Below are 26,873 nucleotides of genomic sequence, written 5' to 3'. Positions count from 1 at the left end.
AGAAAATAAGGTCATTTAAGAACCAGTTACCTTTCCATCCTTTGTCCAAATGACAGTCGGCTGGGGTTCTCCAGTAACTTTAACTGCAAATTTAGCAACACCGTCTGAAGAAACAGTGGTATCCTGCAGACCAGTAACAATTACTGGTTTTGTGGAAATTGGCGCAGGAGCTTTGGGTTCAGTTTTCTTGGTTTCTGTTGACTCGGCAGTTTTCTGAGCTGCTTTCTTGGTTTCTGATATGCTTGACACCTGCTCATGGATACTCTTAAAGGCTTGTCCCACAAATTGGAAGTTAGTTTTGGAAGTTCCACCTTCACCAGAAACCTCACAAACGTATTCTCCACGATCGGATTCGGTGAGGTTGAGGATTTTGAGCTCATAGGTACCATCTGCAGAATAGTGAAACTGGAAATGCCCGTTTTCCTTCAGTCTCCGGCCGTCTTTGTACCAGGTGACCTCTTTTGCACATAATGCACTGCTTTCAACCACACAGGTCAGCTTGGCTATGTCTTTAGAAGCTTCTGCTTTCAAGGACTGAATTATCTTAGGTGGGGCAGCAACTGGCAACTGCTGAACCTTTTCTGTTGGTGTAGGTTTTGTCTCTGTGGGTGGCACAGCTTTAGGGTGAGGAGTCACTGGTTCTGGGGATTTCACTCGTTTTGGAGACTTGGCTCCTTCTGGGGATTTTACCTGAGGCTCCGGGGACTTGACTCTCGGTGGTGCCGTCACAGCCTTTTCAGTAACCCTGGCCTTCTGAACGGTCAGAGTAAACTGCGCCTCTTGCCTCCCTTCGCTGTTCTCAACTACCACGCTGTAGCTGCCCTCATCTGAAGCCTGGACTGAAGAGATCTCAAAAGTTGACTTGTACTTCGAGGTGGTCACTTGGCGGCGGGCAGAAGTGCTTATGACTTGTCCCCCACGCAGCCATGTCACAGTTGGTACCGGCTCACCATCTGTATCGCAAGAGAACCTTGCAGACTCACCTTCGTAGACGGTTATGGACCTTGGCTTTGTGAGAATTCTTGCTGCCAAAGTCGTCTTGATCTTTCTGTGTGTGGACTTTTCTTCCAGCGACTTTTCTTCGATTGCAGCACTTTTCATTTCTGCGGACGCATGGTGTTCATAGGAGGAGAGACTTTCCCGGGTCTCCGTCATCAGTGATTTCATTTCCCTGACGGAAGAGGAAGCTTCCATCTCAGATGTTTTCTTAAAGGATGAAACTGCATATGCCTCTGTTCTTGTCAGCTCAGGGAAGACAGATCGGGGAACCTGTTCGTCTTTGCGCTGGGAAGCATAGGTAGTGTAATCCCCTCCTGTGACGTCCAAGGTCGCATAGTCAGAAGCCTCACCTTTGTAGTTGGTGCACACAACACGGTATGTTCCACTGTCATCAATGTGACAGTCCAGAATTTCTAGGGTCAGGACCCCACTGGTGTTGGTGTAATGAATCTTACTGCTCTCTTGGAGTTCTACACCATTGTGGTACCATTTGACCTCCGCAGTTGGTTTTGACTGAACGTTTAAGATAAAACTTGTATTTTGGCCGCAGGGAACCCGGTGGGAACGCATCCTCAGTGTGATTCGAGGCGCGTGGTCCAGTGTAAAAGGCTGCTGAGTCAAAACCTCATACTTCCTTTCCGATGTCTTCTGAGTCTTTAGAGCGGCTTTCATGGACTCATACCTGGAAAAGATATCAAATCGTGCCGACCTCTCAAATCTTGACAGTGATCGCTCACTAGACACAGGGCTGGGGGAACGTGGACGAGTCCTCTCTGGGGTAGGAGACCTTCTTTCTACATCTTCTTCATCTTCTTCATCTTCATATTCTTCAGCTGGCCGTGGCCGCGGCCGGATCAGCTCGGATACGGGCCTCATCAACTCGATGTAGGTGGGAGACAATGAGCGCCGGCGTCTCAGCAGCCTGGACACCGAGGAGGATGTCTCTCTCTGCGCGTGTTTGGAGATCTCATATTCTTCCTCGATTTCCGTTATTTCAGTCACTTCTCTCTGGCGTCTTGATTTCTTTCTAGACTTCGCTTCCTTCGCCAGGTGGTCCAGCTCGCTCTTGTATTCTGAGAGGCGCTGGGTGGTGGTGACGGGCCGCAGCAGCTCGTGGTCCTCTCTCTCGGCCATGATCCTCTGCCGCTGATGGGCCTGCCTGTGCGAGGCGCGGGCATGCCGCTCCCGCAGCTCTGCGTAGCTTGTGCTGGTCTCTTCCCTGGTTGGGATGTGATAGGTTGAGTATCTGAAGTCTCTTCTTGCTTCCTCCACCTTGACGTGAGCTTGTGGGGAAGAATAACGCAGACTTGAAAGCTCAAAACGAGGAGGGCTCCGGCTAGGGGGTGAGGCTGAAAAACCCAGTTCCAGCTCTTCTTCAAGACGCAGCCTCTCTTCCTCTGTTCTCTTCATCGCCAGGTAGTCGTCAATGGGCAGGAGTAATTCTTCGTCGGAGATGTCACCAAGAGAACGTCTCCTGGGTCTGTAATAATAGTAGTAATCGGGAGAAGGTGTGCGCCGGCGGGCTGGTCTCACCATTTCAAGGTCATCTTGGGACAGTTTGGGAATCCGCCACTTAGGTCTGTATTGATCGGTGATGCGTGGGAGAGGCATCACATAGAACTGCTCCCATCTTGAAAGGCGGATGCGCTTGGGCCTCTTCTGTACAACTCTGTCAATCTTCCCAGGCATTTCAAATTGATCCCGTATCTTCTTATACCACTTCATGTCAGACATGGGCACGAACTGCTTAATGTGTTGGTCTTCTTCTATGGTGGTCTGTTTGTACTTGCGCGGCTCTGGGACTTCGTAAGGCATGCGGAGCTTCCTCTCCTCCTTCTTTTCTTCCGTCTCAAGCCGGTATTCCCCTTTCACGGTCTTGGTGCTGACGGCTGGTTTGTAGAGGATGGCAGCTTCTCTCAGCGCCTCCTGGGCGACCTGCGTTAGTGGCACAGCCTCAGTGCCAGAAAGAATTTCAGCCATTCTCAGGGTCTTGTCAATCTGCCTCTGCACATGTCGTTCGTGCTCCTCTTTTGTCTTGAATTCCTGTTTGACATACCTTAGGCGTTCCACTTGTAGGTGGGCCTGGCAGCTGGTGGATCCAGCTGTATTTGTGGCTGTGACCCTGTAATAACCAGTGTCTTCCGGCAAAGTATCCCTGATGTGAAGAGCGTAATAATCCAAGCCTTCATGGATAATTTCAATGTTAGGCCCAAGGGAGAGTGGCCGACCATCTTTCTCCCATTTTAACGTTGGTGGGGGGATGCCAGACACTCTGATCTCAAAGCAGACACTTTGGCCTTCTTGGCATTCTGCGTTTGCCAGTAGCCGTTTGAACATGGGTCTGAGGGTCGTATCTGATGGAGGTGGGTGTGGAGTTACAGTCAGCTTTGCTTTGCAGCTGTCCTCACCGTATTTGTTCCTTGCCACAACAGTATATTCGGCGTCATCATCCATAGTTACACTGTTGATTGTTAATTGGTAAAGACCTTTGTCCGACTCAAATATGTACTTCCTGTCATCATCACCTGGTTTGATTTTCTGACCTGATTTGTACCACGTTACTCGAGGCTCTGGGTGGACAGTTATGGTTACACCAAACCGGACATTTTCACCCACATAAGCTGTCTTGTTATAGAGAGGCAGGGTGAATTCAGGTGGTCTTTCCAGGAGTCTCATGGTATCTGTTCTGCGCTTAAGTTTCTTCACAGTTCTACGGCAATAATAGTCGTAAACCTCTCTCACACCTTTAACAAAGAGCTCTGCATAAGAACTGTCTTCACCATAGTCATTGACTACTTTGCATCTGTAGGTACCATCATCAAATTTGGTGATGTCTTTGACATACATGGTGGCCACTCCATCTTCATATGTGATTTCATATTTCTCACTGTTCTCCAGCTGTCTGACACCGAAGTACCAAGTCACCTGGGTTGACTGATCGTAATTTTCAATTCTGCATACGTATTTGACATAGCCTCCTTCTTCTCCAACTGCATGCATTATCTGCCCAGAAACGGGGCCGATTTCAATGGATGCCACTTTAACTTTAGCAATGCTCACTCCCTTCTGAGATCGAATTGCACCACCACAGGAAATCCGGGCTGCAGACACAACCATGTTGAGGTCTTTCTTGACTAGGGTGTGGTAGTAGCGTCGGTGTTTCAATGTCCTGATCACTTTAGTACTGACTCTTTCTATCTTCTGCTTCAGCCATGGATGCTGAAGGGCCTCAGATGCTGTCATACGAGATTTTCTCTCTTTCACTAATAGCCGGTCAACAAAGTCCATGGCTTCGAGGCTGATCTCTTGGAATGCTTCTTCATCAAAGGTGTATTCAGCATTCATGATGTTCTCAATGACCTGCTGGTTAGTTTCGGCCAGGAATGGATTGATGCCACTCAACAGCACGTACACCAGTGTTCCAAGAGACCACATGTCCGTGGCTGTGCTGACAACATCATGCTGGTGGACCTCAGGAGCATAGTATTCAGGGGCAGTGAACTGAAGCCTAAAGTTGTCCCCTGGCTTTAGCTGACGGGCTTGACCAAATTCTATGATTTTAATGGTGGAGCTCCTTCTTGTTTGGTAAATGATGTTGTCTGGTCTAATGTCAAAGTGTCCAATATTATGGCTGTGTAAGAACTCAAGTGCTTCGCACACCTGGCGAACATAGCTTACGATTTCTCTCTCATTAAGTTCAAAAGCACTTGTGTTAATGCGCTCAAATATGTCAAGTCCTGATAGGAACTCAAAGATCATAACTAATTCTTCCATGCTTTCAAATGATTCATGGAGGTATAACATGTTTCGGTGCCTAGCTATATTTAGAATGGAGATTTCTTTCTTTACCAAAACTTGATCAGTCCCTTTGACTTTCACAAATTTGGCCATGTACGTCTTCTTTGAGGATGTTTCAACACAACGGTGGACAATTCCAAACTGACCACGCCCAAGATCTTCAGCAATCATATATTTCTCATAAAGCTCCTTGGTTGAAGAGTGGGATGCTTTGGTCATAGAAACTTCCCTGGTTTCATCTACCTCTTCATCATAGTTCATAGCCCTGGTCTTGTCTTCTTTGGTTACTGTTGGTTCTGAAGGCTCAGAAGGTTTGCTTAGGCCAAATTTATTCTCTGCTATTATACGGAACTGGTAACTTGTTTTTCCAAATAAGTTGACCACGGTATAACGTGTTTCTCGGGCCTGTCCTACCCGGATCCATCTTTCTGCGGTGGTTGCACACTTTTCAACAATGTAGTTGGTGACTTTGCTGCCACCATCAGAAGCTGGCTCGGTCCATGTTAAGTTCACAGAATCTCGTGACACGTCACTAACTTTGACTCCTCTGGGGGGGTCGGGAACATCAGCCACATCCAGTTCAACTGTCTTCTGGTCAATTCCAAATCTGTTTTTAGCACAGACCACATAGAAACCAGCATCTTTTCTCTCCACTCCATTGGGGAAAACAAGTGATGTGAACGACCTTGTGACAATAACTTGGTAGTGGCCATTGTTGTCAATGAGATCTTGTCCTTTCTGCCAGGTGATCACTGGATCTGGTTTGCCACTGAATGGGATCTTGATGCTGATTACCTCACCTCGGAGAGCGTGGACTGCTCCCATGCCTTCAAGATTTTTAGGCAAGTGTATCTTGGCTGGAACTGTATCAGAACAAAAGAAGGAAGAATATAATTTAACAACACCCAAAACTATATAAGAGTGCCCCACCCTATTAATAATATGTAACCTTGCACCAAAATGATGTCTACTGATGTGTTTTTACCTTCTACGTCCAAGGAGGCAGTGCCAGACACAGACCCTCCTTGGTTGGTAGCTCTGACTTGGTAAACGGTGGCGTCATCATCTGTGACACTTGCAATGATGAGCTGGTGGTAGCCACCCTTAAACTCTTGAATCCTGTACTTTAATCCATCTGCGATGATTTCTTTGCCTTGTCTGTACCATTTCACAATTGGTTTCGGATGACCAGTCACTTTGCAGACCAAAGTAGCATTGCTCTGATATCTGACATTTAGATTTCTCAGTTCCTCTTTAAAGTGTGGTGCCTGAATTGGGACATCAGATTTGGGAGTGACAGGTTCTGATATTTCACTCCATTCGCTCTCCCCACCTAGGTTTTCACATTTCACACGGAACTCATATTCAAGACCTTCAATAAGGTTTTGTACTGAAAAGACGGTTTCTCGAATTTCATCTGTCGTCACAGCAATCCACTTGTTCTGCTTCTTCTCACGCTTCTCAAGGTAGTAATTTCTAATCTTTGCACCTCCATCGCTGGCAGGTGGCTTCCAGGCCACAACACAAGAGTCTTTTGTGACAGCAGTAATAGTTGGTTTGCCAGGGGCACCTGGCTTTTCTGTTTAAAACAAAGAAAAAGCATTTGACTTGTCAGGTGAAACAGACAGCTTTATGAAGAGCTTATTTAAAAAAAATAAATTAATTAAATGTTACGAACCCAAAGTTCTACTAATGATAGCTAATCCAGAAAAATGAAATTGGTTACTTTATGCTAAGAAACTTATCAAAATAGAAAGTTCCTTTTTAAAGAAGAAGGGGAGAGGGTATATATGTGCCCTTTTAGATCAGCAAAATTCAAGTGACATAAAAGACACTTTACTTTAGCTGAATCTTTGCTGTCTCCTTTCAAAAGTCATTTCTGTTGAAAAAAAAAAGTTTTACATACAGATGGGATTTTGCTATAGGAAGACTGTCTGTAGAAGTTGTACTCACCAAATGGACTCTTAATGATCACAACTGAGGAGACTTCTAGAGGTTCACTGATGCCAAACATGTTCTGAGCTGAAACCCGGAAGTAATATCCAGCATTTTCTGTGAGATTCACAATTCTACAGGTTGTCACTGAGATGGCTGAAGAGACCAATTGCCATTCAGCCCCTTCCTTGGCCTCACATTTCTCCACCACATAATTGGTGATCCAAGAGCCTCCGTCATCTGCAGGTGGTTTCCAGCTGATCACCACAGAGTTCTTCAATAGAGCTTCAATCACAATTGGTCCTGTAGGTTTGTCTGGTTTATCTGTTGGGGGAAAATACAATTGTAGTGGTCTCTATAGTGTGCCTCCCAAGACCTTTCTTTTTTTTTTATTTTTAAAGAAGAAAAGCCACTGAAAAGGAAAACAAAATACCTTGTATTTCCACATCAAGCATGGCATCTACCGTTCCAAGGACATTGCTGAGCTGAACTTTGTATTTCCCAGCATGAGTCTTACGCTGGACGTTCTTCATGACAAGATGAGTATAGTGCTCTGTGTTTTCTATAGTAATGTTTTCTGAGTTTTGCAAAAGTTTCTGGCCATGGAACCAAGTGATGGCAGGTACTGGCCGGCCAATGTACATGACATGAAGTCGAAGCGTCGAACCCACAGCACCATAATACTTCTCTTTCAGCGGGTAACCAGGATGGAACTGTGGTGTTGCTTGCAGGAGAAGCTTACTGCTGGATTCTACTTCTCCAACCTCGTTGGTAGCTACGCAGGTATAAACACCTTCATCTTCCTGTTCCTCCGTCATTACTGTTAGAGTATGTGTGCGTCCATCTGAAGACATTTTGTACTTGCGGCTTTGTACGAGCTCCTTACCAAATCGGAACCACTTAATGTCAGGCAGAGGCCTTCCGACAATCTGGCATGAGAGTTGAGCAGCTTCGCCCAGTTTGGTGGTAACATCCTTCATTTCTTTGCGTACTCCTGGGGCTTCTCCAGCTAAAGGGTATGAAAATGCATAATATTAGTGCATTATTGTCACTACTGGATCTGTAATCCACTGTTCTTGTGTATCAGGAATGAATTCATCGTACTGATTGATACTCTTATTAGACACCATGATTTACATGAGTCTAATTCTTAAGTCTTCACAGTGATTGGAGGATCATCTGGAAAGTAGAGATTCAATGAGGATATCATATTATTATGTAGAGTGACTTTTTTATGATTGGGAGGCATTAACTATGTATGGGGTTTGGGGGAAATGTGAGTTCTTTATAAACCCTTGTATCTTTGCCCTTAACTTAGGTTCAGTCAAGGGGGTACACTTGTTGAAACTTTGTCTTATTAGGAGTATTAAAATCCATTGTATTCATGAGAGAAATTGCTCTAGGCATGTGCTCAGTTCAGTGCATCTAACGGTTTACTGCTGAGGCTTTGTGCTTGGAATGACTCCCTCTAGAATGTATCAACTGTCCCCTTTGTGCACATATGCCAAACTGAGTTCTTTCTTTCCAAACACTTGCTCTCTAATAAAGCTTTCTGGAGACCTACCTAGTATAGAGGAAGAATTAACCTTTACATGTTGCTTAGTTTGTAAACGAAAGCAGAGAACTAACAGCTACTTACACGTTAGTTTGGTCTTTACAGACATAGCGGTTCTTCGAGGTCTGCTCAGCCCCGTCTCGTTCTCAGCGAAAACCCTGAATTCATACTCTGTAGCTTCCAGCAAACCTCCTACTGTGAACTGCCTGTCTTTGATGCGGTCCTTACTGCTCTTCTTCCAGGCACTGTCTCCAGATTGTCTGTATTCAACCCAGTATCCAAGGATTTCTTTGCCACCATCGCATTCGGGTTTCTCCCACTGCAGAGTGACGCTGTCTTTGGATATTGAAAGAATCTCGAGTTCTCCAGGTTGGCTTGGCTTATCTGAAATATTTGAAAACAGTTGTAATGGAAAGAGAGCAAAGATGGCTTGACGCTCTGATTCTAGCCCCTTCAGAAATTCTTTCCTTACCAAATGGATCTTTGCAAACAACTGGTTCAGATGCAGGGCTGGTCTCGCTTAGGCCAACGTCGTTCTGCGCAATGATGCGGAACTGATACTCGGCATCAGGAACGAGCCCGGTGACGGTGTACATTGTGGTGGTGATCTGAGTCTTGTTGTGTCTGACCCACTTGTCAGTTGAGGTCTCCTTGCGTTCAATGTAATAGCCCGTGACCCGAGAACCACCATCATCTTTAGGCCGGGACCAGGACAAGCTGACGGAACTCTTGGTCACATCGAGTATTTCTGGAGGATTGCTTGGAGGCTCGGGAGGGTCTAAGAATGTAAGTGGAAAACACACATGTTAGGGTACAGTTCCAACTCTTGTAAGCTGGTGATTTTCATTTTGAAACAAAAGAGTACTGAGAGGAAGTTTACAGTGTTGTGGTTGGAAGAGCACTTACTCAGTGGTGTTTTTGGTATGACGGGTTCCTCCGATTTCAAGGGTTTGCTTATACCAAACTGGTTTTCTGCTGAAACACGGAAATGGTATTCCACATTTTCTTTGAGGCCTTTTACCACCAGAGATGTACCTCGGACTCTGGAGTCAATGGTGTACCAGGCGGATTTAGGCACTTCGCGTCTCTCCAGGATGTACCCCAAGATGTCAGCACCACCGTCATCGGCAGGGGGTCTCCAGCTGACCCTTACAGAGCGAGCTTGTATGTCATCATATTCAAGTGGCCCTTCTGGAGTGTTGGGATTTCCTATTACCCTGACCTTGATGTAGACAGCCTTCTTGCCACATTTGTTTTCCAGAACCAGGTCATAAGTGCCAGAGTCATCCCTGTCTGCTTCTTTGATTACAAGCTCAGTGTGAGTTTCAGAGGTTGCAATCATGGCACGCTTACTAACGTCTTGGCCTTCCTTGGTCCATTTACATATTGGGAATGGTTTTCCTTTGATTGGTATGGTAAGTCTGATGACTCCACCTTGTCTTACTAAGATACCTTCCTGGTATCTTTCATCAAGTTCACAGTCAGGATATTCTGGGGAGAAAGGTAAGGTTACGATTAGCATTTTGGGACACAGGCATAGGAAATAAGTCTAAAGGCAAATATAGCAAAAAGTAAGTGATCCCATCTCTTACCAAGCATTTCTGTGACTTTGACTGTTCCTGGTACCTCAGCAGGCTCCCCAGGTCCACCAGCGTTACAGGCTAGGACACGGAATCTGTATTCGGCACCCTGAGGTAGGTGTGTGAGAGTATACTCCCGAATTTTGGTTGGGGTGGTGTTGCATTTGGTCCATTCATGTTGATCGACTTTTTGCATTTCGATCAAGTAGCCTGTGACTTTAGATCCTCCTTCATCTTCTGGTACGCTCCAGGCCAGGGAGACTGATGTCCTTGTTGTGTCAGTAACTCTTGGGTTTTGTGGCTTTCCTGGAGGAGCTGGAAAATAAGAACAACAACATACTTGTTAAAAGTTTCTGCAAAGTTGAAAATCAGATGCTAAAAACCTAATGATTTCAGTGAATTGTGGAGACATGGAATATAACATTAGGCTATTTTTCATTTTGTAAATATTTAATTCATTTTATCAGTTAAAACTACTTAAAACTCTTGCTTTTTCCTTTGTCTTCTATGTGCTTTGTTTATGATCACTAATACTATCTTCCATTTAACATCAGTCTTTAAACTGCTTTGAGAAATACTAACTTGCTTAAAAATTTTAACTGTGATATCATGAGTTCTATTTTAAAGAGGGAGAAGTAGATTCAAGAGAAGAATATAAGAAGTTACTTCTCCAACGCTGCTAAGGGTTGGGAGTGGGGAGAGGATTGACGACAAAGGACACAAATGAACTTTTTGGGCTGATGGAAATATTCTATAATTTGATTGTGGTGGTGGTTATACAACCATACATTTCCCAAAACTCACAGAATTCTACATTTCAGGAAGGTGAACATTACTATAGTAAATTATATCTCAATGAACTTTTATACAGAAGGTATTTACCAATTGGATCCATGGCAACGGTGGGTTTGGAAGGACGGCTTGGTTTTCCAGTTCCTCTCACATTAATGGCTGTGACACGGTGTTCATATTCTAAGCCTTCAATAAGGCCAGTGGAACGGTATCGTGTCATTGTCACTGGTACTTTATTTACACGGACCCACCGATCTGCTCTCACTTCTTTGCGTTCCACGATGTATCCAGTCACTTGGGAGCCACCGTCATCTTCTGGTGGGTACCAAGTAAGTGTCATGCCCTCACGGGAAACATCAAATATCTGTAATGTTTCTGGAGGTCCAGGAATGTCTGCAGCAAGACGGAGGTAAACACACCATGGCACCATGAATAAATTAAAGACTCATACATTGTGTGTCTCGGATATACCATTTTAAAAAGGTATGTAAGACTCTTATGACTATTTTTCTAGTGTTTTCATTTTTGTACCTTTCTTGCTGTTCCTCATTTTCTTCAACTTCATAAACATTTTAAATGTGTATTCTGTATTTTTTCCTCACTGTAACAGCCAGTCTTCCCTCCCTCCTTCCTCTCCTTCTATCCATCCTTTCCTAACTCCCTCCTCTCTTTCTTTCATAAAAAAAAAACAAACCAAAACCTTAACCATGTTGAAAACCCCTCCAAGAAAAGGAGGTATAGAAACCTTAGAATGACCCTGGGATTAATTTTGGACCTCTTTTTACTTACATAAGGGCATATTAAAAACAAATTCCTTCTTGTTAACATTTAGAGGTGAGGAGAATGGCAGAAGGGCCCAGGACTTACTGATGCTGCTGCGACATTCTATGACTTCAGACTGCAAGTAGGATCCAATCCCAAAGCGGTTGGTCGCAGCCACCCGGAACACATACTCGTTTCCTTCGATGAGTCTGGTAAACTTGAATGTTGATCTGGTCACTGACTCAGACACAGGCAGCCATCCAGGGCGGTGGGCATCACGTTGTTCTACTACATAGCCACTCAGCGGAGCGCCACCGTCCAGTTCGGGCGGTTCCCAGGAAATGGTCACTGAAGTAGCATCAATTTCATCAACCTTGATAGGCCCAGATGGTGGACCGGGCTTGTCTACAAAAGAAAAGGAAATTCCAGATATTAATTTTCACTTCAAATCAAAATTGGGTGACTGAGCATCAACAATTTGCTTGTGCCTTTTCCCATGTCCCTACCGAGAATGATGACTTTAATGGTCTCTGACGTAGTTCCAGTTACATTCTTCAGTTCAAGTACATAGTCTCCAGTATCTTTGATAGTGGTTTCCCGGATGGTTAATTTAGCTACCTTAGTATGAGTTTCAACTGTGACACGCTCTGATTCTCTTAGTTTAGAACCAGCAAAGAACCAGGAAGCAGCAGGAGGTGGGCGACCAGCGATTGGTATCACCAGCTCTACCGGTTTGCCAGCTGGGACATGGATGGTCTTTTGAGGCATTGTAGAAAGATCAATTGTTGGCAACACTACGAGAAAGAAAGTAGGCATTTATTCTTAAGTATAATTTCTAATGACAGGATGTCATGAATTCTGAATGTTTCCTTCATTTTGCTTTACTATTATTGTTATCTTGGTGTTTTGGTACATACCTCTGAGGTCTTTTACAGTCACGGCTGTGACGATCTCTCTTGGTTCTGACACACCTTTCTCGTTTTGTGCCCTTACTCTAAATAAGTACTGTTCACCTTCATTTAAGGAAATAACAGTGTGCTCTAGGACTGTGGGTTTTAAGGTGACAACCTTCATCCATCTCTCAGTGCCAGCTTTGCAGGCCTCGAGAACGTAGCCAGTGAGTCGGCTCCCACCGTCATAGAGTGGTTTCTCCCAGGCAAGGGTAACAGTGGATTTGGTGACATCGACCACTTCTAGCTTCGTAGGCACCAAAGGCACTTCTGAGACCAGAACTGCATCAGATGTTTCACAAGGCTCTCCAATGCCATAAATATTTTCTGGCAACACCCTGAAATAGTACATGGTTCCTTCTATAAGTCCAGAAATCCTGTAGAGTGTCTTGCTGCATTTGGTAGTTACTGTTTTGAATGCTCTCATGGCAGCTTCACGCTTTTCAATAATATAATTGTTGACAGGCGCTCCACCATCAATTGTGGGAACTTCCCAAGTGATGGTCACAGAATCTCTTGATACTTCCTTAACTCTCACTGAAGGACAGGGGCCAGGAGTATCTAAAAAAACAGAGAGAATGAAGGATCCATACTTCTTATTTGACAGATTAGTTGATAGATTCTGCGGGGAAGGGGTTAGGAAAATATACTTAACATAGTTCCTTCTAGAGAGGTGATCAATCAGAGGTCAAGGTGTTTGTTTCTAAAGAATCTAATTGCATATTATTAAGACCAATACTTACCGTATACTTTAACAAGGACGGTTGCTGATTTCTTGCCAGATTGGTTTTCAGCTTCAATGGTGTATTTTCCAGCATCGTACCGGTTGACTTTGTCCACAATAAGCAGAGAGTAACTCTCAGTGTTGTCGATGATCGCTCGACTTGCAAGGTCAATGCCCTTTTTGGTCCATGTGATGACGGGTGGTGGTCTTCCAGATACAGACACCATCAGCCGTAGTGAGGCCCCAGCTCTGATGGTCACGGTCTTCTTTAAGTCATCTGCAAGCTCCAGATCTGGTATTTCTGGAAAGTAAATGTCAAAGCTTAATTAATTTATGAACAAGTGTGGTAAGAAAAATAATTCACCTAAAACCTTGAATTATAAATACCCAGTCTTTCCACAGGCTCAATTTCTGCAGTTGACTCGCTATATTCGCTCATGCCCTTCACGTTCACAGCAGCAACTCTGAAGGAGTATTTCTGGCCCATTTTAAGGTCTGTCACAGTGAATTCGTTGTTTCTTATTGTGGCTTTGGTATGCACTCGGTACCACTGATCAGTGTCCTTCTCTTGCATTTCAAGAACGTATCCTATGATGTCAGTGCCACCATCATACATGGGCTTGGTCCAGGCTAAACTGATGCTGTGCTTGGTGGTATCTACAACGCGTGGAGCAGAAGGTGGTCCAGGGGTATCTGTGGAAAGAAGGATATTATACACATAAGGAAGCTCTGAGATTTGTATTTTTGATTTGTAAGATTCACTCAGGCATTGATTGCTGTTCTTTGTCTACACTCACTGAGATGCTCTTTGTAACTAAGGTCTTCTGATATTACAAGATGGCACTGTGTGTTCTGGAGTTACTATTTTTATTATTTTAAGAGTTAAAAACTTCTTTAGAAAGGCAGATGTTTCTCCCTGGCCACCTTGGCTAGATACACTGTGTCCTACTAAGTTCATTGCTTACAGTACTCATTCTCAGGGACTTTTTTTTCTCTTTTTGGCTGTGCCCAGTGGCATATAGGCAGAGAAGGCAATGGCAAGCCACTCCAGTACTCTTGCCTAGAAAACCCCATGGATGGAGGAGCCTGGTGGGCTGCAGTCCATGGGGTCGCTACGAGTTGGACGCCACTGAGCGACTTCACTTTCACGCATTGGAGAAGGAAATGGCAACCCACTCCAGTGCTCTTGCCTGGAGAATCCCAGGGACGCGGGAGCCTGGTGGGCTGCCGTCTAAGGGGTTGCACAGAATCGGACATGACTGAAGCGACTTAGCAGCAGCAGCAGTGGCATAGAGGAACTTAGTGAACCTGTGCCCCTGCAGTGGAAGCACAGAATTTCAACTTCTGGACCACTGGGGAAGTCCCAGGACCTTTCTTTGGGAGCTCAGCTTTCAACAAGGTCAATATTGTTGTCACCTCTACATTTCTAGTAAGTACAGGAATAAATATCTTCTACTTCCCCTGAGTCAATCCCAGTGATTTATTCCTTTTAGTTCTTAGGCTTAAACTTTTTGTATAAGGATTTGCCAACTTATTTTTGAGGCTCTTGTGACAATTATTTTGTTAGGTACTTTTTAAGATAGTAGAAACTTTCTGTTCTGCTAAGCCTCTTAAAGGAGACATTGTCCTTTTTTTTCTCTTCAGTAGTTACTATCATTACAACAAAATTACCTCCATCCTTAGGAAGACTTGCAAGAGACATCCCTTTCATATTGGTCATAGGAAAAAAATTTTTTTTTCACAGATTAGAAAATAACTGCAACGATTTCCAGCAATTTAACTAACTTATCAACAGAAGTATTTGTTGAAATATTTTCTGTCTTAGGCTGTAAAGTCCTTCTAACAAGCATATGCCTTTCTAGGCCAGTCATAGATTCTACGAGTTCTTGGAAACTGCATATTGGACAATTCTTTGTAATATGATTTTGATGGGCATTAGGAGTATGAATGAGTCTTGGAACTCACATGATGGTTCTCTGCAGGAGATAAAGTTGGAAGCTTCGCTGGGTTCGCTGTTACCAGCCGCGTTTACTGCAGTCACCCGGAACTGGTAATCACAACCTTCCATTAGGCCAGTCACCTTCAGCCTGGTATCGTACACCACGTGGTCTTTGTTCACACGTGTCCAGCGCAGGCTCTTCTTCTCACGTTTGTCTACCAAGTAGTTGCTGATCTCATTGCCACCATCAGATTCAGGTTTCGTCCACTGAATGATGATATGCTCTTTGCCAGCCCCAACTTCTTCAGGTATGCCAGGTTGTGATGGAATAGCTGTTTATATTTTTATGAGAATAAAAGGTTGATCAGAATTGCACAAAATCACTATTTCTATTTCTGTCTGCCCCCTGCCCACCCCATCCCCTGATCCCATGATGCTTCCACTGGTGAGTTGTTTAAGTGTTAATACTCACTGAAGGAGTTTCTGGCAACAATGGGCTCTGATTCAACAGGTACACCAGGGCCATATTTGTTTACTGCCCGCACTCGGAATATGTATTCGTTGTTCTTGATGAGTCTGGTAACCACATGGGATAGGGTGGGGCATTCGGCTTCCACAATCACCCAGTGGAGCCTGCTTGTCTCGCGTCTTTCCACGATGTAGTGAGTGATTTCTGCTCCTCCATCTTCCTGAGGAAGGCTCCAAGCTAAAGTGCACTTCTCCTCAGTTACTCTGCTGACGGTGAGCTTTCCACACGGGCCCGGGGAATCTAAAACAGATGTAGGAATGAGCAATGAGGAAGGTCCTTCTTTCTGCACACATTTGAGAAAGCTATGGAAATCAAAAATCATTTGACGCTCTTACCGAGAACTTTGACCAGGACAGACACCGCCTTCGTCCCACTGGCATTCTTCACTGTTAAAGTGTATTTTCCACTATCACTTCTGTCACAGAACTTGATCACAGCAGTTGCGCGTTTGCCAGTGTACTGCAGAGAGATTTTCTCACACATATCTAGTTCTTTGTCCCCTTTGGTCCAGATAATCTTGGGTTCAGGTTTGCCACCAACTGCAGCATCAAGAACAAGATCCGAGCCTGCTCTGATGGTGACCAGATCACCCTGTAATCTGGCATCCAGTTCAGCTCTGGGTGGAGCTGTCATAGACAAAATGTGAATGAATATATGATAGTCTGTTGTCACAGAAACTGTGATAATTTAAAAGGAGAACATGGATTATTATTATTATTTTTACCGTATTCATCTCGGCAAGTGACGGGGCCTGTGGATTCTGATCCTTTGCTAATTACGCCTGCTGCATTCTTGGCCAACACACGGAATTCGTAAGTGTCTCCTTCACTGAGAGCGGTAACGGTGAAGAAGTTGTCAGATACAATGGTGTAGTTGCACTTGAGCCAGCGACCGTCTCCAACTTCACTGACTGGCTTACGCTCTATGATGTAGCCCACGACCTTGCTGCCGCCATCATACACTGGGGCAGACCAGATCAGTGACACTGTCGATCGGGTGACATCCGTTACCTCTGGTCTTCCTGGTGCATCTGGAAGGGAGACAAAAGTGAGGTTAAATACAACTCTGAATTCTGCTAGTACTGATGATGATGATAAACAAATGTACCCTTAAATTCTGATACCTACCCACTGGGTTTTGAGCCATCACAGGTCTTGAAGCTTCGCTGGCTTTGCTAACGCCTGCGGCATTGAGTGCATATGTTCTGAACTGATACTCCAGTCCTTCTACCAAACCGGTCACTTTGTAGTTGCACTCTAAGCACGGTACTTTGTTTTCTTTCACCCAAAGAATGGTGTTACGTTCTTTCTTTTCAACCCAGTAGCCGATGACTTTACTGCCACCGTCATGGTAAGGTTCTTCCCAGCGAATAGACATGGCATTGGCAGACACATAGTAGACCTCAGGTCTGGTAGGTGCACTTGGTGGGACTAAATATAAACAAAGGTATCAAAATATAAATAGAGTTTCAAAATATAAATACAGAGTATAAATAACATTCAGGGGAAATATTTAATAACAGAGACTTGGTAATATGATTTTAATTTTCTTACCAAATGGATGCTCAGCCACGATTGGTGCTGATTCTACAGGCTTGCTGACACCAAATCTGTTCTCTGAACTGACACGGAAAGAATATTCCATATACTTTGTGAGATGAGTGACTTTAATCTGAGTGCGCTTGACACTGGAATTGACAAGCTGCCAAGCTGTTGTACCCGATTCCCGCTTTTCAACAATGTAATTGGTAATATCGGTGCCTCCATTGTCTTGAGGTTCCGCCCATGACAGGACACATGATTCAGATGAGATAGATGAGACTTCAATGGGGCCGGTTACGGGACCTGGCCTTCCGATGACCACAACTGTGATGGTAAATGTTTTAACACCAGCTGTATTTTCCAGGGTCAAGAAGTACCTTCCAGAGTCACCTCTCATGCTGTCCTTTACAGACAAGGTGGTTCTGTCTTTTGTCGTTGTGATACTCACTCGATCTGTCTCCTTAAGTCTCATTTCTTCAAGTTTCCATGTTACCTTGGGGGCAGGACGACCACTGATTGGCACGTCAATGGTAAATGTGCTTCCTGCTTTGCAGGTTATGAGCTGATTGGTGATTCCAGTGAGGTCAGCAGTGGGCTCAATCTGAGGCTCCTTGATGATGACAGAAGAGAAGGCTTCCCTGGGTTCACTGTAGCCAGCATCATTCTTGGCCTTCACACGGAATTCATATTCAGTGTTCTCAACGAGGCGCTCCACTGTGAAAGTCATCTGTTTGGTGTGACCAGCTTCAACCCAGAAGTCAGATCCCTTTTGTCTCATTTCGAGCAGGTAGCCAGTGATTCGGCTGCCTCCATCATGGTCAGGTTTCAGCCAAGCTAAGACTACAGAGGACTTGCTTGTGTCAACAATATCAAGTCTCCTAGGTGGAGCAGGTTGTTCTGTGGCTACCATTGGTTCTGGCATTTCATAGGGTTCACCAACACCATACTCATTTTCTGCAGAAACACGGAAATAGTATGGAACACCTTCTAGCAGGTCACTGACCCTGAGGATCTGACGAATGCATTTTTCACTGACCACCTGCCAGCTACGGCGACTGGCTTCTCGTTTCTCTACCACGTAGTGATGAATTCGGGCACCTCCATCAAGGAGAGGGGCATCCCACATCAATGTAGCAGAGCCCCGGGTCACATCCTTGAAGGTAATCGGGCCAGGTGGTCCTGGAGAGTCCAGCACCTTTACGGTGAAAGTGATTGACTTACTACCGCTGTTGTTTTCTACAGTAAGGGTATATTTCCCTGCGTCGCTTCTGTTGCACTTTTCCACGGTGAGGGTGCTGAAGGAATCTGTTGTGTGGATGTCAGCCCGAATGCTAAGGTTAGAGTCTGGTTTGCTCCATACAGCTGTTGGAGTTGGTCTACCCTGATAGGCAATGAAGAGGCGAATGCTGGCCCCAGCTCTCACAACATGAGTCTGCTTGAAGTTGGCATCGATGTCTAACTCAGGAGCTGATAATCGGTCAACTGCTTTAATGGTGCCAGTCACTTCACAGCTGTCTCCTTTTCCAGCAGCATTGACAGCACTAACCCGGAATTTGTATTCTTCACCTGCCTGCAGATCGGTGACTGTATATCTTGTTTTCACACATGCTTCTGCGTTCACCTTGTGCCAGTCTCCCAGGTCAGCTTTGCACATTTCAATAATATACCCAATTATCTCCAATCCTCCGTCAAACACTGGCTTAGACCATTCTAAGCTCACAGTTGTCTTTGATGTGTCTGTCACTTTGACCACAGCAGGTGCGCCTGGTGGGCTGACAGGCTCTCTGCATTTGATTAGTCGTGAGACGCCGCTTGCAGGTCCTACCCCTGCGGCATTTTCAGCCATGACGTGGAATTCATACTCGTTGCCTTCTGTCAGACCTGTGACTTTGAATCTTGTCTCACAGATGGGTCGTTTGCTGGTCACTTTCACCCATCGTGTGCTCTTCTTTTCTCTCCTTTCAAGGATGTACTGTTGAATTTCACTGCCACCGTCTGATTCTGGCCTGGCCCATGTTAGAGTAATGCTATTGCCTGTTACATTACTAGGTTCTGGAGTGCCAGGGGCATCAGGAATAGCTGTGAGGTGAAAACAAAGAAAGAAACCAATTAGACGTGTGTGCTTGCAAACTGACCTTATGACATAGTGCCTCTTGGTAAAAAAGGTCACTTACTGTACTGTATTTGAGCAACCACTGGGTCGGAATCCAGCGGCCGGCTAACACCAAACTTGTTAACTGCAGAAATACGGAATTGGTATTCATTGCCAGTTATTAGTTTTGTGGCTGTATAGCTGAGGCCTTCACAATTGTCCTCAATTAGTGCCCAAGCAAGTCTGCTGGTTTCCCGTTTTTCAATCAGGTAGTGAGATACGCGGGCACAGCCGTCATTGTGTGGCGCGTCCCACCACAGGGTCATCTTCTCGCCAGTTATATTGGTGAATCTTATTGGCCCAACTGGTTTTCCTGGTGTATCTGTAAGAAAAAGATTCTGGAGTTAGTTTCTTTTTGCTTGTCCATTAAAATGCAATTAGGCCTGTCTTTAATCCAAGTTCTGTACATTGTAAGGTTAAGAAGCTATTTTAGAAGTTTACCTTGTACTCTCACTGTAATCTCTGCTTTTGTGGAGCCGGATGCGTTTTTGGCTTCCACTCTGTACACACCACGATGGTCCCGAGTAGCATCTCTAACAAAGAGGCTGGTGGATCCAAGGGCATCGGTTATTTCCATGTTCATCTTCTTCTCAATTTCTACTCCATCTTTGAACCAGGTTACTCGAGGTACTGGTCGTCCTTGTACCAAAGCTTTAATTCTAAGGCTCTCTCCAGATTTAATAGTGATACCATCAAAGTACTCAGGGCCAAACTCTACAGTTGGTGCAACTGTAAAAGAAATAGAATTATATACATTAATTCGGTTTAATAAAGACGTAAACAAACATGTTTTTCATTAGCACCATATCATAAAGCCTGGAAGGGTAATCCTTATACCAAAAGCTATTTTGAGAGTATGATTGACGGTTGAGAATTTAGACTCTAAGGTTAAACATGTGCATATTGTTATCTCCTTTGTTTGTCATGTTATTACTCTTGAATTTCCACTTGTAAAAAGAGGAATGACATATTTGTAGGTCATCTACTTCCTAATACTGCTGCATATTCAAACGAGTTCCTGTTTCACGCCATCAGCTGCACTCAGGCAAGATATCTGTGCTGTTGAATTTGTGTGATTTCAATAGAAATGGACTGTTATTCTTGAGAACTTTATTCTTTATTATAAATGACTGAAATTACAAAGCTAAAAACCATCCCCATTTGCATGCTATTTATGTGGAAATGAAATAATAGACACAGTAAAAAGTTGATGCTAATCACATCTTTTTCTTCTCTTCATCTGAGAGGTAGAAAAATCTAATTCATCTACCTAACAACCTTTGGTAATCTGTATGAAGTATTGGTTTTATTCTCATTTTACACACCAGGAACCAAAAACATATATATTTAAAAACGTGGATGTTCTTAGTTACACTGGAAATCAGTTGTAAATGCTTACCATTTTCATCTCTGGTCATGATAACACCAGAAGACTGTGACGGCGGGCTTATGGTTCCAACAGCATTTCTTGCGATTATTCTGAACTCATATCGATCCCCAGGACTGAGTCCTGTTACCGTGTATTGACATTCACTGACGTCAGTAAAGTTGCATCTGGTCCATCGATCGCTCCCTTGCCGTTTCTCGATGCTGTAGGCCACTATCTTACTGCCTCCATCACGCAGCGGTGGGTTCCATTTCAGTGTGATGGTTTCCCGGGTGACATCAATGTAGTCAGGAGTGCCAGGTGGGTCTAAAAATTATATAAAAGTTAAAGGTGTCGTTACTTCTGTAATCAACTCTTAATCCTCAATGGAAGGGGAAAAAAATGAATAAATCCCCCAAACTCATTTTAGCCATTAATTGAAATTTTTTGGTATCAGAATCTTTAAAAACATTTTTAAAATTACTTTATTAGACTGATTTAAAATCATTCCCCTTGCTTTACCTGACCAACTCTAGTGTCAAGAAAATATGTGAGAAGGTAATATGTGGAAGAAAATTAGTGTTAGTAACACATTAGTTGCTGAATTAAATATACTGGAATAATCTTCAGTCACTTACCTACTGGGGAAACAGCTAAGGTAAATTTGCTTGGGTCGCTAGGTGAGCTTAGGCCAGCAGAATTTTCAGCGAATACACGGAACTGGTAATCCAGGCCTTCCATTAATCCAGTAGCTCTATATTCTCTTCCAGATATTGGTGACATATTAATTCTTTGCCAGAGGATGCTGTTTCTTTCTTTCTTTTCAACATGGTATCCAGTAACTTCTGAACCACCATCGTAAACTGGAGCATCCCAAGTGAGTGACATGCCATCAGAAGTCACATTGTATGTAACTGGCTTTCCTGGGGGGCCAGGAATCCTGAACTGGTGTTTGGCCAAAATGATGTTTGAGACAAGTGGTTGGCTGACTCCATATCTGTTTTCTGCCCTAACTCTAAACTGATATTCAGCATCTTTGACTAGATTAGGAACTTTGAAAGTTGTCCGGGCAACGCTGGAACATACCATCTTCCAATTAGTTTGTGAAGCTTCTCGCTTCTCAATGCTGTAACAGGTAATTTCACCTCCTCCATCGTCATCAGGCACATCCCAGGACATGATGACACTATCGGCCTTGACTTCCTCGAATCGAATGGGCCCTTTGGGCTTAGATGGCGGGCCAAGTGTGATGACTGTAATGGGATAGGCGTTTCGACAGACTGCGTTATCGAGAATAATGGTGTATTTCCCTCCATTCTCCTTCTTCGCATTCTTTATACTCAAAGTAAGTTTGTTTTCGGTTTTACCCAAACGAACGTGTTCACTTTCTTTCAGTGGCAAGCCATCTTTCAACCAACTGATAGACGGCTTGGGTTTTCCTTTATAAGGTAACTCGAGGTGCATATTATGTCCGATTCTCACAGCGACTTGTGCCCCAGGGATTTCTGACAGGTTAACTTCAGGTGGAATTACAAGTTCTTTCACTGTAACTGGCCCAATAGTGACATCATCACTCAGCCCTTTCTCATTTCTGGCACACACTCTGAATTCCAGCTCTGACAGTTCCTTGAGCTGGCCAACCTCAATTTCACATGCCTTACTTATTCCAGCATGTGACCACGTTTGTTCACCTTTACCTTTCCTTTCCACAATATAATCTGTGATTACACTGCCACCATCAAAGTCGGGCTTGGTCCAGCTCAGTGTAACGGATGTCTTTGTTGAGTCTTTCACTGAGAGATCGCGTATAGGTGCTGGCACTTGGGCAGCCTTCACAGGCTCTGTGGTTTCACAGGGTTCCCCAATTCCAATTTCATTTACTGCAAAAACTCTGAAGAAGAACGGAGTTTTCTCCGACAAATCTGTTACTTTAAACGATGTGCTAGAACATTTGTGTGACACAGAAGACCATGTTCTCTTGGTGGCATCTTTCTTCTCAATGATGTAATTAATTATAGGAGATCCTCCGTCAATGAGAGGAGGTTCCCAGAACAAAGTGACTGTGCCTTGAGAAACATGTTTAATCTGTAGTTTTTGGCAGGCGGCTGGTGTGTCAAGCACTTTAACACTCACAGTTGAAGACTTTGGTTGACCAACACCATTTTCTATTGTGAGAATATATTTGCCTGTATCATGGCGAGTGACTTGAGGGATAATGAGTAATGAAGATGAGTCAGTGTTTTGAATGCTGTAGCGGGCATCACTGCCAAGATTCTTCTCATCTTTTCTCCATGTGACAGTAGGTGGAGGTCTGCCTTTGAAGGGAATCAACACGTGTACATCTTCGCCAGCTTTAGCTATAATGGAGGTCCTAAAAGCCATGTCTAGGTCGATCTCTGGTTCCTCTGTAGACATAAAATGGACATATACAGTGAATTTTAAAGCAAGGAAATGAGTGATTTCCTGGAGGCACTCTATTAAAATAAAAGCCTAATCACATCAGTAGGTACGTACCCAGTATGTCTCTAGCTTGTGCGGGTTCAGTCATTGCTATGGGTTCACCTTGTCCGGCACAGTTTACAGCAGACACCTGGAAGTAGTAATTGACTCCAGGACTCAGGTTGGATACCACATATTCTGTAGTTCTGACTTCTCCTTTGGTAGAGACAACAGTCCATTCCTCTTCCTCTCCTTGTCTCATGGCAACAACATATCCAGTAACAGCACTGCCCCCATCATAGACAGGTTTACTCCATCCAAGAGTGATGGATGATTTAGTTGAATCTGCAATTCTTATCTTAGCCGGTGGGCCTGGTGGATCTGGAATGGACAGTCACAATACCATAATTATGCAACTGGGTACAACTGGGCGACGTGAAAGATGACACAGGTGAAGAGGCTGCACTTACCAATAGGATCAGCAGCTTTGTAGAAGTCAGATGGTTCAGAAAATGGACCCTGTCCAGCAGCATTTATAGCACAAACTCGGTATTGATAGTCACTGTGTTCCGTGAGCCCTGTCACTTTCTGTCTGGTGTCACGGATTGTCTCTTTTAGGACTTTAAACCATCCAAGACTCTTCTTGTCTCGTTTCTCAAGGATATACCCACTTATGTCACTGCCACCATCTGCAACCGGCCTGCTCCAGACAACAGTCATCGAATTCTTGTTAATCTTTGTCACCTCTGGCACGCTGGGAGGCCCAGGTGTGACTGTTTAAAAAGGAAGAGGAAAGTGAGTTAAAAGAGTCAACATGACTGATGGATTCTACTTTTTAGTCTTCAAGTCCTACTTAAGGATATTTGTCTCATTTATTATATTTTCCACCTGGTGAAAAGGATCATTATGAGAAGTGATATGATGAGCAAGAAAATAAGTCAATCAAGCTCTGGAAACTATTAATAGCTAGCAGAAGAGTATTTGTTTACTTATGAATTTATTTATGGTCACATCACACAGCTTGTGGGATCTTAGTTCCCCTGACCAGGAACTGAACCCAGTCTCTGCCAGTGAAAGCATCAAGTCCTAACTGCTGGACTGCCAGGGACATCCCAGTTTATTTTTAAATTTTCATGAATTTTACTCATTTCAGTGAGTAATGACAGAAATTTGAGAGATGAGATGCTATCTGAGCATATAGACATTTGTAAATGGATTAGTAATGGCTGCATGACGTAGAAGAGTCTCGAAGATAATCTTAATCTAAGCCAACATTTACCAAACTTGCTCTTGGAGATACTATTTAGTGCCTTGACTCAAAACAAGGTCTCATTTATTTCAAAGCAATTACAACTAATACTCAAGGAATAAAATGATCATCTGGTAGGATTTGATACAATGAAAATAAGTACGTAAATAAATTTTCATGTATTTGGTTTTAGTTTTCTAATGAAATCGTATCTCACCAAATGCATTCCTTGCTATCACTGGGTGAGATTCCAGCGCATCACCAATTCCATATTTGTTCACAGCGCGAACCCGGAAGATGTATTCATTTCCTTTGATGATTTTGGTGGTCTTAATGATGCACTCTTCCAAATTTTCAGACACCATAGACCACACAACGCGGCTTGTCTCACGCTTTTCCACGATGTAGTGAGTGATTTTTGCACCACCATCATCTGCCGGAGGCTGCCAGAGAAGAGTTATCTTTTCAGCAGTGACAGTCTTAAATTCAATTGGTCCACCTGGAGGTCCTGGTTTGTCTGTCAATGAAAGAACGAAATGGTATATTAATAAATTTAGAAAAGTTTCTATTTTAAAATCATTAAATTTTAGGCAAATGAAATATGATGTTGGCTTGCATTCAGCACCTACCAAGGATCTGCAGTCTAATCGTGGCTGAGGCTGAGCCCATGGCATTCCTTAGTTTTAATTCATAGGTTCCACTATTAAGGCGAGTTGCATCTTTGATGAGTACAGATGCAAGGTCAGTGGTATTTTCGACACAGACCAGTGCATTGGTTTGTAATTCTTTGTCATCTTTATACCACTCAATTGTAGGCTCAGGTTTGCCAGAAATGCCAGCTCTGAGCTTCACAGATGTCCCTGCTCTGCATTTGACAACTTCTGTATATTCTAGAGGCAAATCAATTACAGGTCCACCTGTAAGAAAAACAGATCATGAATGTTTAAAAGATCACAAGAATGAAGAAAATAATCACAGCAACTTCAAAGTAAGCTCATTGGCCTTTATTAAATAATACATGTACCCACGGTAGTTCTAATCCCATTTATATTTTATATTTAATCTTATAAGCTACTCTTCTATCTCAGATGAGGAAGAAAGATGGTGAGCAAGCTCTGAACCCCAGTGACAGCACTAATTGCACAGGGATTTAAGTGCCTTTGAAATGTAAAGTCTATTACGTGTTTTATTCCAGTAATGAAATGGGACACAGAACAATGATCTGGTTCTTTTTATTTCCCTTCCCAGTTCACTGGTATTCAAGTGGGGGCAGTTTACAGCAGACCCTTAATGCTGAATTCTCTACGCACAGAGCTGTATACTCCCCTGGACTGGTTTTGTGCCAGGCTGCTTACAAGTTTTGAGAAACAGAATTAACTGACTTGCTTCACAGTCTCACAAATACTCACTCAGTGTCTACTAAGCCTGGTTCATAGAGAGAGGCCTGAGGAGTCTCATCATGAAGATGGAAGTGGGTACTTCTGCCCCGATACCACAGAGATACCCCTTGGAAATGGGGGATTTTTAGAAACGGCATCACTAGGTACCTAACTCTCATGAAATTTTAGTTTTTAAACTACTGTTGAGTTGAATGTGCTACTTATTTTCCAGTAGTGTATTTTGGGATGTGTATGTGTATTTCGGACAACGGCAATGTAGAGAGAATTCTGAAGTCTGTTTGAATTTCCCTTCTATCATTCATAAGCTGCTTTGATGTCAGGGAAGTTATGTACGCACTCTAAACCTCACTTTCTCTTCTGTAAAATGAGCTGATCTTAAGGCTGTTGGAACTAGGGGAGAGAACTCATGGAAGGTACACAGCAAATGTTAGCTACTGCTAATATTTATCATCATTAACACCTCTGTTTAGTTTTCACTTGTTTAAGAGGAATATTCTCTGAGCATCCAACCATTGCTTTAATTATTGATGCTGAAAATTTTAAATAGAAATATGAAAGTACTAATTCATATAATCAAAGAATCATAAAAGACTGAAATCAGGAAGGCCTTTTGCTATCCTGTAGTCCAAATCTCATGTTTTACAGTTAAGCCAAAAGGCCTGGGGTGTTATGGAATTTTCCTAAGACCACCCACCACCCCCAGGTAATTCATAATTTCTCCTAAATATCTAACAAGGTACATGGTAAAACTTATCCTATAGATGAGGACCAGAAAAAGTAAGATAGAATATTGAGTTAAATTACTGCTGTGGTTCAAAGTACTAAAAATGCTTACCATAGGAATCAATGCACGTGATGGGGCCTACAACCTCGGATGGATTGCTGATGGACCCGACGGCATTTCTAGCAAAGACACGGAATTCATACTGGGCATTCTGAGTCAAGCCAGAGACAGTGAAGTGAGTCTCGGTAACGTTGGTAAAGCTGGCCTTGGTCCATCTGCCATCTGGAAGGTCTCGTCTCTCAACCATGTAGCCTGTAATCTTGCTTCCTCCATCAAAAGCGGGTTGTTGCCATGAAAGGTTGACAGAGTTCTTTGAAATGTCAGTGATACGGAGGTTTCTTGGGGGTTCTGTGAAAAGACAGAAAGCAGATTAGTGCAC

At 43.7% G+C, this 26,873-nt stretch overlaps 1 protein-coding gene across 5 annotated transcripts in view; it reads right to left on the bottom strand.

Moving 5' to 3' along the window:
- TTN (titin) overlaps positions 1-26,873 on the bottom strand; it is a 274,868-nt gene that overhangs the window by 4,228 nt on the left and 243,767 nt on the right. For all 5 annotated transcript variants that reach the window (XM_052636390.1, XM_052636391.1, XM_052636392.1 and 2 more), the window contains 29 exons: positions 26,546-26,842; positions 24,940-25,227; positions 24,528-24,827; positions 23,532-23,834; positions 23,137-23,442; positions 21,261-23,027; positions 20,656-20,949; positions 19,698-19,985; positions 19,279-19,578; positions 17,117-19,183; positions 16,691-16,993; positions 16,288-16,593; positions 15,899-16,189; positions 15,507-15,803; positions 15,061-15,366; positions 13,483-13,788; positions 13,115-13,396; positions 12,339-12,932; positions 11,928-12,215; positions 11,527-11,826; positions 10,750-11,052; positions 9,880-10,182; positions 9,194-9,778; positions 8,760-9,065; positions 8,372-8,671; positions 7,166-7,741; positions 6,751-7,056; positions 5,783-6,376; positions 31-5,660 (listed from right to left, as the gene is read on the bottom strand). In XM_052636390.1, coding sequence (XP_052492350.1) covers positions 31-5,660; positions 5,783-6,376; positions 6,751-7,056; positions 7,166-7,741; positions 8,372-8,671; positions 8,760-9,065; positions 9,194-9,778; positions 9,880-10,182; positions 10,750-11,052; positions 11,527-11,826; positions 11,928-12,215; positions 12,339-12,932; positions 13,115-13,396; positions 13,483-13,788; positions 15,061-15,366; positions 15,507-15,803; positions 15,899-16,189; positions 16,288-16,593; positions 16,691-16,993; positions 17,117-19,183; positions 19,279-19,578; positions 19,698-19,985; positions 20,656-20,949; positions 21,261-23,027; positions 23,137-23,442; positions 23,532-23,834; positions 24,528-24,827; positions 24,940-25,227; positions 26,546-26,842 — 18,386 coding nt within the window. The remainder of the gene's footprint in view (positions 1-30; positions 5,661-5,782; positions 6,377-6,750; positions 7,057-7,165; positions 7,742-8,371; positions 8,672-8,759; positions 9,066-9,193; positions 9,779-9,879; positions 10,183-10,749; positions 11,053-11,526; positions 11,827-11,927; positions 12,216-12,338; positions 12,933-13,114; positions 13,397-13,482; positions 13,789-15,060; positions 15,367-15,506; positions 15,804-15,898; positions 16,190-16,287; positions 16,594-16,690; positions 16,994-17,116; positions 19,184-19,278; positions 19,579-19,697; positions 19,986-20,655; positions 20,950-21,260; positions 23,028-23,136; positions 23,443-23,531; positions 23,835-24,527; positions 24,828-24,939; positions 25,228-26,545; positions 26,843-26,873) is intronic.

The sequence above is a fragment of the Budorcas taxicolor genome, chromosome 2 (assembly GCF_023091745.1).
Source record: "Budorcas taxicolor isolate Tak-1 chromosome 2, Takin1.1, whole genome shotgun sequence".
NCBI classification, from domain to species: Eukaryota; Metazoa; Chordata; class Mammalia; order Artiodactyla; family Bovidae; genus Budorcas; species Budorcas taxicolor.
Note: the sequence above shows the minus strand (reverse complement) of the source record. Positions and strands in the feature narration are given on the sequence as shown.